The sequence below is a fragment of the Osmerus eperlanus genome, chromosome 16 (assembly GCF_963692335.1).
Source record: "Osmerus eperlanus chromosome 16, fOsmEpe2.1, whole genome shotgun sequence".
Taxonomy (NCBI): Eukaryota; Metazoa; Chordata; class Actinopteri; order Osmeriformes; family Osmeridae; genus Osmerus; species Osmerus eperlanus.
Window position 1 is genome coordinate 4,902,621 of NC_085033.1, and position 16,831 is coordinate 4,919,451.

The 16,831-nt window shown below is 49.5% G+C and overlaps 2 protein-coding genes across 2 annotated transcripts; one reads left to right on the forward strand and one right to left on the reverse strand.

Annotated features, from left to right (window-relative positions):
* Positions 1-438: 438 nt before the first annotated feature.
* On the reverse strand, positions 439-3,569 carry LOC134036905 (angiopoietin-related protein 3-like). Its single transcript, XM_062482072.1, has 7 exons — positions 2,981-3,569; positions 2,704-2,814; positions 2,493-2,616; positions 2,126-2,239; positions 1,782-1,874; positions 1,343-1,615; positions 439-1,210 (listed from the first exon to the last, which is right to left on the reverse strand). Exons 1-7 carry the CDS (start codon positions 3,488-3,490, stop codon positions 1,008-1,010), a joined length of 1,428 nt encoding a protein of 475 aa, XP_062338056.1. The 5' UTR covers positions 3,491-3,569; the 3' UTR covers positions 439-1,007.
* A 3,582-nt stretch (positions 3,570-7,151) lies between these two features.
* On the forward strand, positions 7,152-16,831 carry kank4 (KN motif and ankyrin repeat domains 4). The gene is made up of 10 exons (XM_062481514.1): positions 7,152-7,335; positions 10,870-10,950; positions 11,098-12,642; positions 13,502-13,577; positions 13,773-14,108; positions 14,229-14,313; positions 14,427-14,646; positions 14,793-14,935; positions 15,029-15,229; positions 15,994-16,831. The coding sequence occupies exons 2-10, from the start codon at positions 10,932-10,934 to the stop codon at positions 16,084-16,086; spliced, it is 2,718 nt and encodes a 905-aa protein (XP_062337498.1). The 5' UTR covers positions 7,152-7,335; positions 10,870-10,931; the 3' UTR covers positions 16,087-16,831.

Genomic DNA, 16,831 nt, shown 5'->3' on the forward strand with positions numbered 1-16,831 from the left:
ACTGCGCAAACTGTGGAGTGAAGAGTTGATGACTTCTCTTTTTTCATCCATCTATCAACTTGACTGAAGATGTCAACTGTTGCATCAGGGGTTGTTTCCATTTTAGTTCCAGACTGGATGTTTCAGGGTCAAGGCTGAGGCAGTGATGACCTGACAGAAGGGCATTCATGTGTTTACCAACCTGGGCCAGCCAATCACAGAACCCATAACAGGTAAAGAGACACCCACTCCAAAAGGGTTATTCACACATAACGGTTAAAAAAACAAAACAGGCATAGTTTAAACAGACCCTGTTTTGACCCAGGTAACTAAAAAACTGTCTTTAGACTGATGATTGGCCCCACCAATTGTCTCTACAAACACGTTCCTTTGGAGAAAGTGCACAGACATTCAGCCAGGTAAACAGTTGTATAATCAAGTAATCTGGTAACAAATGAACCAGTGATATAAATATGATTTATTTGTCAGACCTGTAAAAATGGGATGTGTAACAAAAATACAGTATGTACAGTAAAGATGTGTGGATATATATGGTGTTAGTCAATGTGACTCAGTAAAATCCTGGTAAAGACTGTCACACAGACAGACCAACTCTCCGCTCTTCATTCATGGTTTTATATGCAGCTTGAAATACAGCGTGTGTATGTATGCATGCCGCAATACTGAGCCCTTACCAATCCATTAAATGCAAATTTTGATATTTGTTCCACCACATTTGGTGTTTGTTGTAGCATATCTCTCTAATTACTTCTTTTGTGACCTTTCTCTAATAACTTTAGTTTAAGTACTAGTCAGTCACTTTATGAGTAAGACCCTGTGGTTCAGAAATACTCTCCTTTAGATTCAGCAACCTATTCAATTCCCCTCTGGTTAACTAGACAGGACCTCACAGTACGATGCTAAATCAAAACACGTAACCCTGCTACCGTGCTTAGAGCTATAGCCAGAGGTTACCAAAGATAGGTTTATATCTTGTTTGTTTTGCTCGTTTTTCTTCATGGGTCATTTCAGAGGAAGTTGCCCGAGTGTGTTTCAGAGGCGGAGGTGGCGGTGGGGATGATGGAGATCTGGGTGGACATGAGAGAGTAGGAGGCCCTGTGGCTGGGCCTCCAGTGGATCCCCCTCCTGCGCTCCAACCGACCCTTGGGCCTCACGTGGACGTACCTTCCGTTCAGGTTGGTGTCTCCACAGGCATCGAACCACCAACCTCCTGGGGGGGACAAAGAAACGACATGGACGGTAAGGACCCTGGGACTGCATGCAGTAAAACCTTTAGGCTGAGTCATGTTGATCTCTCTACATTCTCTCTCTTCCATTCGGGCTCCCGCCTCGTCTGCTCTACCTGTGTAGTCGTAGGCGCAGTTGGAGCCCTCGTCCTTGTCGTGGTCTCGGTCCTTGGTGGAGAACATCATTCCGCTGTGGTTGGTCATAGCGTCGGGCAGATCCCCGGACGCGTGCGCCAGGTGGATGGTGTAGTGGCTCTCGGGACCCTCCAGGGAGAGGTTGTACTGGATGTGGCGTTTGCCCTGTTTCCAGTCCTCCAGCTGGATGTGGAGGAGGGAGTCTCCCTGAGCGGCCAGCGCGTGGATCCTCCTCAGGCCCAGCCAGAACTCCCCTGGAGCACAGGGCGCAAGGCTCAGACCTCGACACGCTCACCGGGTGGACATGCTCCACTCAAACACACACACACACTTGTATAGACTTTGATTGGCCTAGGTCGGAATGCATCCGCCCTGTGACAGTTCCTACGGACCATGTGCTGCCATGACTAAATGGTTTACCATGGATGTCTCCGAATCCATTTTCGTACATCTCCCACGTCTGATCAAAATTCACAGATCCGTCCTTCCTCCTCTGGATCACTGTAGCTCCTCCTAGAACAGGTTGAGAGAACACACATTAGTCCTCATTCATTTGCCATTTTGGTCATTTACATCCAAAGCCACGCACAAACAGTGAACATGAAAATAATGGATAAGGAGTGCATAGTTCTGACAGTACTTCGGTGGTCAGAGTCAAGGCAGTATTTGCTAGTCACATGCAGATGTGACGTCAACTGTATGTGCAATCTGACATCAGCAGATTCTAAAGGGAACAGCAGTGCCGCCCGGCATGAGTGTCTGACCTTCGGACATGTCGCAATAGACCATGAAGGGCTCTGATTTGTTGGGCTTGATGGGGTACACCCCGTTGTTCCTTTCTCCCCTGCGAAAGACCTCGGTGCAGTCTGAGGGGAGGCCTGAGACACACACAGTTTTTTATTAATTTTTATTTGACCTGGCCATTAAGAGCACATTCTTAATTACAATAACGGTTTGGCAAGAGACAAAAGATCTCATGTGGGGACAGGGATTGGGAAATGTAAATGAAAACGTTGACAGCACCCAACAAGGAAGGGAATCCCAGTGTTGCTCGTAATGAGTGATTGATTGATTTATTGAGTCGAGAGACTGACGAGCTAACTGAGATTAAGCCTTAGTGGAAAGTTTTACCGTCCTGGTCCAAGCTGCTGCTGGTAGAGTTGCTGGTCAGATATGCGGGCAGTGTGGGCGTCACCGAGCTGAAGAAGTCTGCTGGTCTGTCCACTGTCTCCTGGACGTGGCTGTTGTAGCGGAGCTAGAGGTGGGGAAAGATGGAACATCAGCGAGTTCACATTTGCTCGAGGGAAACCCGAGCTGCTTTCACAGGGGTGAGGTGTCCTACCTTCTCCTCTAGGTTGTTGATTTTGCTCTGCTGGTGGTTGAGCTGGTCACTCTGCTCCCTGACAGCCTTCAGGAGCTCAGTGATGCTCCTCTCCTGAGTGTGGATCACCTCCTAGGGAGTCACACGTCACATTTCCCCCCGTTGGACTCGAGAATCTCAGAGATTTTCCTCTCAAAATCCTTTTCCCCATCTCCTAAAGCCTGACAAACCTTGACACTAAACCCTGAACGCCATGCTGCAGACCAGAGGCCGTCCCCGTAGCCAGAGATGAACCTACCTTGAGGGTGTGGATCTCAGCCAGCTGCTCCGCAGGGACCATGACCAGGGACAAGCCGCTCAGCTTCTCCTCCAGCCCCCCCACCTTGCTCTGCAGCTGGCCTCTCTCCTGCAGGATGCTATCCACCTTGTGGCTGATCTCCAGGGACAAGCTCCTGATCTCCTCATTGTTGGCCTTCAGAACCACCGTGGTCTTCTTCAGCTCCTCCTCCTCCTCCTTGATCTCGCTGGCCAGCACCGACAGCTGGTAGAAGGAGCGGTCGAAGATGTTGAGCTTCTGGAGGATGTCGTTGATCTGGCCTTTGGTCTTCTGGACGAACTCGCGGAGGCTCTGGCCCAGCTGGAGGAGGCCGTTAGCCAGGAGACGCACGTCGTCCAGAGCCGCGAAGGCTGAGCGTGTTTCTTCAGGATCCTGCGGTTGCGGAGGCTCGTGAGCTTTGCCTCCCTTGCCACAGCGGACAGGGGTCCAAGCAGCTAGGAGGACAAACAAGAGCGTTAGCGCGAGCTTCATGATGTTATTTCTCTGTCTGTGTGCCGGTGCTTTCGCTAGCCTGCTGGGCTCCTTCTTCCCTGGGTGCAAAGAACGCCACAAGACACGGAGGCCGGACTTTATATAGCATACAGCCCAGACCAAAGTCAATGATTAGCTTTCACCCTCTGGCCGTGTTTTCAGCCAGGTGATGAAAGAGGAGCCTGAGTTTGAGTGTCCCAAAGTCTGTTCTAACTAGTTTGATTGTTGTTTTCTGTGTTTTGACAGTTGTTTTAGTGTTCAAATAATTCAGTTTAATTCTAAATTCTGAATTCTTTTTCAGTGGTTCGAAAAGATAATGCTGTGATGTCATGTTTCGGAATGTGCATCCCTGGTATTCAGGTGTGGAGTGGGCTGTTCATACTGTTACAAGGTAAACATTGAAAGTATAATTCTAACAAATTCTAAGTTTTGGAGCTTTTCATAGAGACAGATGCATTACTGCCAGTTATTATAAGCCAATCAAAGTCATCATGTTGTTCGAAATTAAAATTTTGTATGTATGTATATATGAGTTGAGCTCATGATCTTCTGTTGGTCCTTTTGAGGCAACATGCCCGACCGCTTCTATCAGACATGTACACTCCATGTACCTTAGCACCAGGATTTAGAACACATTTCTGGGATGATGACCTCCCAGGGTATCCTCCTGTTAAACATTAACCACCCATAGGATTGGTCCACATCAAAGCCAAATGTGTGTACACAGCAAACACAGTCCTCAACCCTGGCCGGGATCAGCACTGGCCTGTAGATTTGGAGATGGATATGTACTGTATGCATGTTTTTGTGTCTGTGTGGAGGGTCAAGACTTAGAGCTAGTCAACAGGATTTTGCAAACCTAGTGCCCTAGATTCACTTAGGTCACCTAAAAAAAGATAACCAGATATTGAACTTTTGTGTCTGCGAGTAAAACCTCATCTGACTCGCCAGGAAGGAAAATAAACATTCTGTGGAACACTGATAACAGCAATTATCTATCAGTTATTGGGTTCCCTCTTCCACTGTATTGGTTTCCTGTGCACGTGGGCAGCATTGCCTGACACAAAACAAATCAAACCGTTTTAACAGACAGGAGTGTATCTAGGAGTATTTGTCATGTCATGTCAGCCAAACCAAACTGAAGCCATTGTGGGTTGGCAGTCAGGCATGGGTCCCCGTTAGAATACCCATGCACAGTCCTTGCACAACCCAGAAAACCTTGTTTAGCCTGTGTCTGTCTGAAAATAACATTTGTGGAGCATCAGAACAATATGGTCTGTCTAGTACATTAGGTCTACATTTCTGATAATAGTTAGTCAAGACAAATCCCCTGGGCACTTCAGGAATTTGTAAGGGGAGCACTGAGTCATCCAGTCACTGGTGAAATACTATTATGTTGGTCTCTGTGTTCCACCCCTGGCAGCTTCATTCACAGTATATCCCGGATGGCGCAACATAAACGTCAAACACACAAAAGAGTGAGAGTTACCTGACCGTACTCCTGAGGTCAAGGCTTGAATTGGACATTACACCGGACAATGGACTTTATTGACTGTATTCAAATGTTGATTATTCCAGGACAGCAAGTAAAATACTTATTTTCTGCCCGAAAGTACCCCAAACCACCAGGAAATGTTTAATATTCCAAATAATACAATTTTCCATGAAAGTTTTGTATCTTACTTCCCATTTTTCTCATAACACAACAATGTTTAATATGCATATATAATTATGAATGGTTTCGTTCCATTTCATGACAAGAGCATGTAGTATAGCATGGTGGAACAAACCATTACAAATAAGTATTTCGTCTTTCAATGTTCCGTAAATGTCTTAAACCCATCCTTAACCTGAGGTAAAAGTCTAAAGATGATATATTCCACACGTAGGGGTTCAGAAGGATCAAGCAACAGCATTCAGACTGGATGATATTGACCTTAAGCAGACACAGTTTGATTGTCCCTTCTGACAGGTGAGTCTGTGATTGGTATGTCTTATTGATGTTACAAGATGCCAGATGTTGGGGGTCTGTGAACTTCGGGCCAAGGGGGTGTATTCTAGACTGATAACACACTGTCACAGGTCTATTATGCAGCAAACATACACGCAAACAACCTTGTATTGGTTACGTTACATAATACAAAGTGGAGTCCATAGTCACTTCAGCTGATTCTTGTTTGCATGGAACACAGAAAACAATCATTGGCAATTATTCACTTTCACCCGAATAATGGAAAAAAAAATATATTATTGGCATTATTTAAACCACAATGTTATAATACTTTATGGTGGCATCGGGTCACACCCTCCCTCCAGACCTCCATGCCACCCTACAACTACCTCCTGCCACCCCAGGTGAATGACTAGATTGTCCCCTGTGTGCTTTAGAAATCACCCCAGTCGTCTTGCGGCAGCATTTGCAATGGTCATGTGATGATCCTGTGTTGCCACCAGGTGGCAGGCTCGAGCCATACAGTGTGTACCATGAGATGGAACAAGTTCAGTCTGTGAAGCTTCACAATGAGAATGTATGCAGGTGAAAAACAACACAACATAAATGACCTGTTTGAAACCAAATTTACACCCTTTCTTTCCTCTAGAACACAAATTTTAAGCCATAAATCTGTTGCTGTCCTGCCAGGACCAACTTTGAATGTCAGAGGTTTCTGTTCAGTTCAGAAAATGTGGTCAGTCCGTCAGCAGTGCTTCAGTCCAATAAAGACTCTATTTTTTTCTCCCGGAGTTAAACCACAATCCCTTGTGGAGTCAGTGGTCTGCCTGTGTAATGGAAAAGAAGCATTTCACACTAATTCCTTTTCCATTCGTGTTTTGAACATGGCAAAAGTGAAATGTTAGGACTGCAGCTCTTTGCAGAATAACTCTTTGTATTTTTCTTTAATTGTACAAGAATAGCCACCCGAGTAAATAAACTGTGTACAGGTGTGTTTTCCTGATAATATAAACACACTAAAATATAAGTAATAATAGTAATAATATGCTGGACTCTTTCTCTTGGGTTGTGACACCCCCTTCCCACCGCACGCACTTCAACCTCCATGAATCATGATTACCCTGTCATCCAGTAGCTCAGGAAAACAGGGATGGACTGGCTTTCGTACGAAAGGGACCCCGCTGACTCGGGGACCTGTAGCTGTGTGCGTCCGACCGTCCGTGGCAGAATCTCCCCTCGACAGGGAGAGGATTGTGGCTCTGAGAGCAGGAAGAGGGAAGTAAAGGCGAAAGGGGATCCATGAAGAATGAAAGGCATGTCCTGAGAGAGTTGACCCCTGGGCATAGACCTCGCTCTCTGCCCTCCTTGCTATTTCCTTGATTATAGTGGACAGTCGGACACCACATAACATGGGATAAAGTTTCGGTGCATGTGCGTGTGTGGGGGGCACATAGTTAACCTCCTCTACCGTGCCCTCACACACTTGCAGGGGGTTTCTTCTGACAACGCTCCCACAGTGAGCTGGGTTCTCGGGTGAGCGACCGTCCACAGCTCTGACAAGCGAGGCCCCCCCTCCGTACTCTCATTGGACGGCGTCGAGAAACAGGGGTGTGGCTGCTGTCTGTGGGCACCCACTGGCCACGTCACTGGGCAGGAGGGGGTGGGGGCGTGTCCACAAGCCCCTCCCCGTCCCTTTACAGGCAACAACACAACGTGTGTTATGAGAGGATTCTACACTGGCATCCAGGGAAGAGGAGCCCTTGTCTCACTGACGATACCCCCCCATCAGGAGACAGACAGGCGGAGCAGGTACTAGGAGAGTCCAGTCAGCTCAGGACTCCCTCACCCCCCACGACCAGGCAGAGGAGATACCAACCAAGGATCCATATTAACGGTAGGGATCTGTGGTTGTTATTGTAGGAATGCTCCGTTGATATTATTGTACTCTCCAGGCAGGAAGGGTTTTTAGTAAGGATTTAACGACTTGAAAGGGCTGCTCACTGAAGGCTGAGAGGACTCAGATATTGTGGGCTGGTGCTGATACACGGTTATATGGCGGGTTGCCAGACTAATGGGAGCAGGAAGACTTTTTTAATCCATCAAGATAAATGTAATTACGTTTTCAAATCGTACATCAATCACATCTGTAATCTTGACAGTCACGCTCACCCTATCTCTTTCTCGCACAGACACACACGCACATTCTATTTTAGCCAAACCATGGCCATGCTGCGTTCTGTGTGTGATGTCCACCGGCAGCTGTTTCATAATATGCTGTAGGGGTCTTGGCCTTGTTCCTGGTCCTGTACATGGACAGTGAGCCATCATGGGCCACCAATGTGACCTTGCTCTATACAGAACGTGCTGAAAAGTATCCATGGTGATCAGAGCACTTCTCATTCCCTGGACGGAGAACACACAGAACACAGAGAGAACCCTGCAGAACCAGAGGGAGCCCGACTGAATGGACAACATGTGAAAACAAGAGAAAGCGATTGAGGCAGAATAAGACAGTGGTGGGGGGGAGCTGGCTTCGGTACTGAAAACCAGCCCCGGCCAGAAGACAAGGAATGGAGTTATGTGCTGGAAAAACCACACAGTCTGACTGGCCAAAGCGGAGGAGCACAATTTTCGTTCTTTTTTTCTGAGAACAGAACACACACCGAGAGACAGAGAGAGGGAGAGACAGTGGAGGACGAGGAATGAAAAGAAATGAGACCGAAAGGTCATCTTAGTACTTTGTGCAGAAGCTAGTGATGCCGATCAGACTGGTCTGACCCACTATCCATTTGGAGATAGAACAGGTGGACAAAGGTTTGACTGACTAAGGCATCTGTCCCTATTCCAAAGCCCTAACTCTGTAACACTCGTAACCAGGGCATCAACACTGCACCTTTATTGACTTATACATGGAAACAGGGAGTGTGTGTGCTGGTTGCAGATCTTCCCCTCCATCTTAACCAGCATCTTCAGTGGGATAGCCTTTTCCATCAGAAACGTCCGGTGTTTTGACATAGCTTCCTAGGGAGGAGGCTGCTTCAACAGTGTCATCAATTGAAATTAGATTTGCGGTTTTTCAGAAGGAAAAAAAAGGCTGCGGATGGAGATGTTTTGATTGCAAGGTTTGCAATGATGCGCTGTGGGAGCGAGGTTGTGTGTGTGTGGGGGGGGGGGGGGGGCGCGTTTCTCCACAGACCCAGGCGGTGGGCAGAAGCAGGAGGAGTCAGAGGCCCCTGGTTGAAGGGAAAATGCCTGTTGGAAAAAGGGATTCTTTTTTTTTCCAGCAGGCAAGATCTTTGAAAAATATGCCCAGGATTTAAGGTGGATCAGAGAGGAGCTTTGATGTTGGAAACAGCAGAACATTTGAACGGAATGAAAGTAAAGTGCTTGGAAGTACTGGCGCTTGGTGTAAGACTGGGGTCTATTCAGGGAAACTGAGTGTACCATGTGTCTGCTCTAGGCGGTGACCATTCTAACCTGTGCCATGACAGTTTTGGGAGTTTGGCACTGAATAGTCAACACAGTTTGTGTTGTGCTACATAGTTTACCTTGTGGTGGAACTGTGGAGTATTAATGTATTTCTGTGTGTGTGTTTGTGTTTGAGAGGAGCTTTCCTTAATATACTTTGCTGACATCACACGACAGTAATGTTAAATCGTATAGACTGAGCCATTCCACAGCGGTCAAGCTGAGGAGTGATTAACCAATCTCTTAGCACTCCCTGCCTGCTTTATGGCGAGGCTGGGGATTGGCTGAAACTCCCAACAGCAGCAGCTGCTGTTGTATTGCTAATTACTTTCACGAGAAAGAACATTCAACTGTACAGTCCGGCAAAGCTAAAGGACAATGCAGGATAGGAAACTAAGCCTGGAAGGCTATAGAACTCAGACAAATTAGGATGATACACATTTCTCGAAGGCGTCACGGTTTATTTGTCTTCTCAAGGCAGTGCTGTTACTACATTCACTGTTACCAGAGCGAACACAAGTGTCCCTGGCTTTGCTACCAATCTCAGGCCTGCTGGCTAGGCTTAGCCAGGACAGGTGCTGAAAGACTCCTTTCAATTTCCCGAAAAAAAAGCAGAACAATGGCTCCGAGGGGGCTTTTCTGTTTGGCTAACTGACAAGAGAGAGGAAGCACATGGCTCGAGGAAAGTGTTTCAGGAGTACATATGAGGATGTATACTGTACGAATTCACAGTACGACATACAATACTACAGTACAGTATGTTTGTGCATACCACCCAGCAACACATCCTAGGTATTCTAAGTACTGCATGTATATACGGTGGAGAGGTCTGCGTGGTTGTATGCACGGCATGAGGTGTTCAAGGTAACCGTGTACAGTATGTGTGCGTGTGTGTGTTACGGCGCCTCGGTGTAAACGGTTAGTGAGCACGCCTGTTGCTGCTCATATCAGTGTGTGAGAGAGGCCTCATTCCCAGCCAGGCTGTTAGCTGGTGTTTGTCTGTTGACTGCATAGCTGACATTGTTTGGGGCTGTGGCTGTGGCCAGGGGACTGCAGTGTTTCCAAAGGACAGGAGACCGCCACCAAGCCCAGTGGTCAGGACGGAGAGAATGGGGCGGAGGTACACGCGGAAAGAGAGAAGAGGGTTGGAGGGTAAAAGCAGGGCGGAAAGGTTGCGAGGAGAGAAGCGAGAGGAAGAGGCCTAGAAAAGACCTGAGGGAGTTTTATGAGAGTGCCGTGGGAGGCAGAGAGAGAAGGACTGAGAGAGTTGGAACAATGGTCGCCTGTATTCCTGTATGTAGGAGTGTGTTTGGTTCCACGGACCATGGTGACTGGTCCCAACAGTCTGGGAGTTATTTTCAGGTCTCTGTACGGACGGCAGGGCTATAATCAAGAGAACATCAGGGCAGCCGCTGAGCCCCACTGGCCTGTAGGACTCTGGGAATGAGGGATGAAAGGAAGAGTGTTTGGAAGAGGGGGAGATGGATAGAGAGAAGGAAACTGAGACAGAGAGAGAGAGAGAGAGAGAGAGAGAGAGAGAGAGAGAGAGAGAGAGAGAGAGAGAGAGAGAGAGAGAGAGAGAGAGAGAGAGAGAGAGAGAGAGAGAGAGAGAGAGAGAGAGAGAGAGAGAGAGAGAGAGAGAGAGAGAGAGAGAGAGAAGAGACACAGAGAGAGAAAGGAACAGGCAGTGACGGAAAATGCTTGGGTGAATGTGACTGTCAAGTTAATTAGCTGTCCCCTCATTATAAGAAGGGAATAATGATTTGAAAATACCAGGGTTGAGCCACAAGTTCATATTCATACCAACACCACAACCACACTGAGGTCTTAACACAGAAATTATGTTTAGATAGTTCACAGAAACTTCCTTAATGACCACTTCCTGATTTTATAATTTTTTTAAATCCAGCCTAGTGCATGGCCAGTGATTTCAAGGAATCTCTCTCTATTGTCTCCACAGATAGCAGGTAGTCATAACCAGATCATGTGACAACAAACACAGCCAACAACTGAAAGCTGTAAATGATGGACAAACCAAATGGTAAAGGTCTCTCTGAGACAACAACATTGTTCAATTTTGGCATTTACATATATACTGTATATTCCTTTACATACATATGCCATATCTTAACAATGACCATATTCTGTATTAGCAGAAGCAACTACTTAAACCCTGATGTTTCCATAGGAAATGGCTTATCCCCTACAGGTGCAGAGAATGGACTGAAGGGGAAACCACCATACTCCGTAGAGACACCGTATGGCTTCCGTCTAGACCTGGACTTCCTCAAGTATGTGGATGACATCGAAAAGGGCAACACCATCAAGAGAGTCCACATCCAGAGGCGGAGCAGGGGCCCTAGGTCCAGTACTCTGCCCCGGTACCTCAGCCTCTCTGGGAACGGCTACCGGCCCAGCCCCTGGGGCTCCACTGGCGCTCTGGCCCCCAGGTCCCGGCTCCTGGAGGGCCAGCACGGCTACGGATCCTGCACCTTTGACGGAAGGTCGCCGGCCTCTCCGGGAGGGTTCAGATCTCGGGCCGAAATGGAGGCCAGCGTCAGGGCCTTCGATGAGCAGTCTCTGGGGGAGCACATCCGGCCTCACCTCCTCCGAGCCTCCAGCCTGCCTCTCACCGTGCAGCTGAGGAAGGGCTCCGAGTCCACGGAGGACCCCGGCAGTCTGCAGAGCTCCCGGGACCACCTGGGAGGGAGGGACACGTCCTCCGAAGACATCTCCTACTGCCCGGAGAGCTCCTCGGACGGCGGCCCGCCAAGCCAGGACTTCTCTGGGACGCTGCGGCGCCTCAGCGAGGCCCTGGAGCGCGTGGGCGAGCTGGAGCTGGAGGTCAGGGTCGTCCCCGAGCTCCGGGCTCAAATCTGCATCCTCCAGGAGGAGAGGGAGAGGCTCCGCCTGGGCCTGGCCCCCCGCCCCGGGCCCCGAACCTCGGCCAACGGCGCCAAAGACCCCCCCTACGCCACCTCGGACCTCAAAAGACCCCGACAGGACAGTCAGAGCCTCGTGTTCCCCCCCCGCGGCCACGACATGGCGGAGGGAGACGGGAACCCCAGCCACGAGTGGAGGACCAGCACGGACCTGGACGAGCTGCTGACGGTGACCTCTCTGCAGGCCAAGGTGGCGGCACTGGAGCAGAAGCTCCACGAGAGCAGCCTGGAGCTCCAGAGGGCCAGGGCGCTGCTGAGGGAGCAGCTGGAGGAGAGGCGCAGGAAGGAGGGCCGGCTGGAGCAGCTGACCCGGAACACCGGGGTGTGGGTCCGAGCCGAGAGGGTGGCCGTGGACCAGGACGGGGAGGAGAGCTCCACAGGAGGACGCACCTCCGCGGCATTGCTGGACCGCGGCCCGTCCACCTCAGGTGGGTTGAACGAAGAAGCCCCGACCTCCGCCGATTCGACCGACCCTAAAGATGGAGAGGAGAACCACAACGGCGTGGCTTCAGCCAACCGAAGGTCCATGGAAGTCCAGGCGAGCGACGCGTCAGAGGAGGCCCCACAGGGGGGCCCGGACCCTGGGGAGGCGGCCTTCCATGTGAGCAGGATCCAGCATCTCCTGGAACAGCAGTGGGTGCTCCTGTGCGGGGGGGGAGAACCAGGGAGGGGCGAGACCCCGGAACACCCCGACGCCAAGGTCACCTCGCTCCAGCAGGAGATGATGAGACTGATCCACACGCTCTCCTCCTCCTACTCCCCGGGACACCCTGAGGGTGAACAACATGGAGGTGCAGTACACTCTCTTCTCTCTGTCTGAGAAAACATATTCAAAGTCTAAATGTAAATACTGCTGCTGAAGGAGAGATGCACCACTAACAGAGGTACAGAGGAATTGGAGAGGAAACTATGCCTCGGCTCAAGCGAAACAGACTTTTGCTGTCCTTCGCACTACTCATTCGAATTTCAATATAGTAATCTAACCCATCTATGAATGTTATTGAAATCCAGTTGTGCTGTTATCAGCACATTTCTCTCATAGCTAGGGGTTACTCTTAATAAAACAAAGGAAACTTCGGGTCTGATTTGTAAGTCAATGCTGAAGAAGTCATTGCACACAAATTCCATTACCGTGTAACAGAAACCACATCTTTTTCGATTATCCTCGGCCAAATGGAGACCCACAATTTACTATTCAGTGTAAATTGATGGTTGTAGTTGGTTTGGCTTGATAGGTTTTTATTGATGACAGAGACTCCTCCTCGCCGTTTGTATTTCATGGGGGAAATGTTCTTCTTTCCCTGATGGAATGTCCTGACTCAGCCCCTAGGAGACTCAAACCCAAACCACGACTTCCCTTAACTCTAGCTAGAATAGGGGCCTTTCATCATAATTACAAAGCTAACAAGAACAATTCTGAATCGTTGAAGCTCTCCCTCCCCAGTGCATTCAAAGACTAACTAACTCACTTCCCATGATCTAGCTATTTGAGGAGACACAAAGTTGTTTATTTGTTGATTAATGTGTTCACAGCAAACAGTTTATGTGACGTAGAATTGTGCTGTTGAAGTGTGTTCTCTCATAATACGGTTTAACCGCTGTGGCTGTCTTGTTAAATATATGTCTCCACCATCTGTCTCCACATGGTAGCCCCCAAATCCATCATGAAGAGGAACGGAGGGGCCAGAACGTCCAAGAACCTGCACTTTGCTGCTGAGGACGAGGGGTTAGTAAACACCTCTGCCTTATTAACTGACTAACCTGTCTGTGGTTTCCCCTAAAACCTCCCTCTGCAGTATGCGACGGGAGTATTTCTATGGCTAGTGGCTAGGGAAAAGATAAACAAATTGTCTATATGGGAGAATGGATGCAATGTTTCCACCAATGTCCTTCGAGAGAGCCTCATTGTTTCTGTGTTTAGATGTGTAACAAACTGGAGTGAGGAGTCGTCCACTGGGGACTGTGAGAGGGAAAGCAGCCGCGGTGGCCGGGGGGATGGTAGTCCAACACGAGCTGGCCCTGAGGACAGCACACCGAACGTGGGGGGAGAGGGGCCCGTGGGGGGAGAGGGGCCCGTGGGGGGAGCAGAGCCTGAGGCGCACACAGTCGGAGGGGAGGATCCAGAGAGGACAGCAGGAAGCGTGGCTGTGGACGCTGGTCCTCCAGAGAGCCCCTCCAGGACGGACACAGCAGACCCAGAGAAGGAGATGAGGACGGGGCCGTGCTCCGAGCCTGTCCCTGGACAACCTCCAGGAATGTAAGGGAATCAGGCAACAACCTTCATTAGCGTTTTCTTTTCTTTTTTTAGCTCTGTTTCAGTCAGTAAATGTTTGTTTTTTGTAAATTGTACTCTCATTGATTGAACTTGTCCCCATAGAGAAACTGTCAGCGGGGAGTTTATGGGTGCCTGTCAGTTCCTGAAAGACCACATGGACAACATGGACAACCCCAATGATGAGATGGTACGCACGACAACTGGAAGGACGCTCTAGTCCTAAGGGAACTGTCGCTCACTGAGGCTTTCTAGCACCCAAATCACACTTTGTTTTTTAAAAGGACACGTTCTATCTTCCAGAGACAGGCCCTTGTGGTGCTGTTCCAGAACTGGTTCAAGGTGGCAGCTGAGGAGGACTCTTCAGCCGCGAGGGTGGCTCTGAACCTGAGGGAAGTGAAGACGACGACCCCTTCTCTGTTGCCCTTCCTGGTGAACCTGGCCGACGACAACAGCAACACCGCCCTTCACTACAGCGTGTCCCACTCCAACTACAGCATCGTCAGCCTTCTACTGGACACAGGTGAATATGTGAGAGACAATAGTGTGTGGGTTTGACTAAAAAACAGAGGTGCTATTTGTTTGCAGTACGCTGGATAAGGGACACAGTACTAGATCCTCATTAACCATGCATTCACGAGCGTGTGTGCGTGTGGCATCTCCTCACAGGAGTGTGCGAGGTTAACCTCCAGAACAAGGCGGGCTACACAGCGGTGATGCTGGCCTCTCTGACGGCCCCGGACAGCCCCGCGGACTTGGAGGTGGTCCACCGGCTGATGGAGACGGCCGACGTCAACGCCCGCTCCAGCCAGGTCCCTCGCACGGCTCCCGTCGCACGACCCGACACCTTCGAGCCACGGAACCACCCGGAAATAAAGACTGCCTTTCCCCATGTGTGTGACTAGGTGGGTCAGAGCGCGCTGTTCCTGGCGGTCCGGCACGGCCGCGTGGTCATGGTGCGCCTGCTGCTGAGCTGTGGGGCCGACGCCAACGTCCAGGACCGCCAGGGCGCCACGGCGCTGATGTGCGCCAGCGAGCGGGGACACACTCACATCGCACGGCTGCTGCTGGACCGGGACCACTGCGACGTCAGCCTCACAGACCGGGTAGGAACGCAGAGCACCCACGTGCACACAGGGGTCAGCACGCACGGCCACCCACAGCTGAAACTAGAGGCTGTTCCGGTCAAGGTTCAAGTCCCCCGACGTAAATGATATCCTCATACCCCACCTAGTGGGCAAAGAGTGAAAGTACACCTTGAGGGGTTCAAACCGGACGTTTCAATAGCAAGCTACGGTACTACTGAGCAGACGTGATGTCACAGTGACACACTGTCAGGGTTCTTTCTTCTCTCTCCAGTTATTAGTGTTTTGACTGAAAGAGCAGCTTAGGTCTTTGACTGAAGTCTCGGGGAGGCCAGAATACAGCTTTCTCCTCCGAGGATTAATCCGACCCATTGTAGTAGAAACCTGACAGAGCTCTGCTGGGCTAATCCGCTAACACAGTCTTATCTCTGGTGAGGAGGCAGGCACGGGGGGGGGGGGGGGAGAGAAGGATGCAAATCCTTTACTCTGTCAAATCTTCCTATAGAGTAGTGCGGGATAAGAGCATGAGTGGTTCTGTTGAGGGCCTCCTGTCTTGACGTGGGCCACCGCTGCAGACTAATTAAATCATGTCCTGGCCACTCGACAAAGGCCATCAAGCCTTTTTCCCTTTTTTGTCATGCTTATTCACCGGACACACCGGTCACTGTCAAATGCCTAGGTGAAGCAGGACTTTGAGCAGCTTCGAGTTTCATACAAAGCCATTCTTCATTTGAGTTTACACCCAACATCTGACTGTTAGTCTGTGTGTTTCTCTCCTTCTCCAGCGGGGGCGCACTGCTCTCTCCATCGCCCTGCAGGGCTCCCACGGTGACACGGCCGCTCTGCTGCAGGCCCACGCCAAGGCCAGGGGACTCTGATACACGCACACATCTACGTTTCGCTAGAGACCTGGGAACAGACCAAACAGTGTCCTTGACATCTCGAATCCATAGCCTTCTTCTAGTGTGCAACAATTAGTTTCCTGTTTGGACATTCATTGTTGGAACAGTAAACCATGCTGGGGGCAGACATGGTTGGGAGCTTTAAGTGTAGATTAAAACATAAAGTGCTAGTGTAGACGTTATGGATGTGTGGGTCTGGGACTGTAGCTGGATGGATCACTGAATTGATTGCACAGATCAATGCTGTTAGACTGGCCCTTCAGAGTCGCATTTAGTCAATGATGTTGCATTGTATTTCTGAAGTGCCAATGCTTATAAATACTCGAAGAATGTGTGTGTCGATGCTGCATGTTTGAAAAGCAGCTTAGGTCTGGTAGCTTTATACACAGTGGGTGAATGTAATTATACAAACTGATGTTAAATACGTGAGGTAAATGTTCCTTGTTGTTTGCTCGGTTCAGTCAATGGGAGCGTTTGTTTAACATGATGCTGTAATCGCAGCTCGTTTCCGTGTCCCGGTCGTGTGCTTTTCTGAACTTGTCAAACGTATCAAATGTTGCATGCCAAAAACAGAGGGACACTTCCATGGCTTATCTTCTCCTGCAGAGCCTGTCAGCGAACGTCTCAGCTCATCGCTCTGTATTCGTTGCTCTATCGACAAAGCAAGATATCTGACATGCGGATGTTTCTTAATAAAATCAATGAAGGCGTTTATAACTGA

Coding starts and splice junctions, on each gene's coding strand:
- LOC134036905 (XM_062482072.1), bottom strand. CDS start 3,490: ATGAAGCTCGCGCTAACGCTCTTGTTTGTCCTCCTAGCTGCTTGGACC. Junction 2,240..2,492: donor CAGCAGCTTGGACCAGGACG/GTAAAACTTTCC, acceptor TGTGTGTCTCAG/GCCTCCCCTCAGACTGCACC. Junction 1,616..1,781: donor TGGATTCGGAGACATCCATG/GTAAACCATTTA, acceptor CCTGTGCTCCAG/GGGAGTTCTGGCTGGGCCTG.
- kank4 (XM_062481514.1), top strand. Junction 14,109..14,228: donor CCTGGACAACCTCCAGGAAT/GTAAGGGAATCA, acceptor TTGTCCCCATAG/AGAAACTGTCAGCGGGGAGT. Junction 14,314..14,426: donor ACAACCCCAATGATGAGATG/GTACGCACGACA, acceptor TCTATCTTCCAG/AGACAGGCCCTTGTGGTGCT.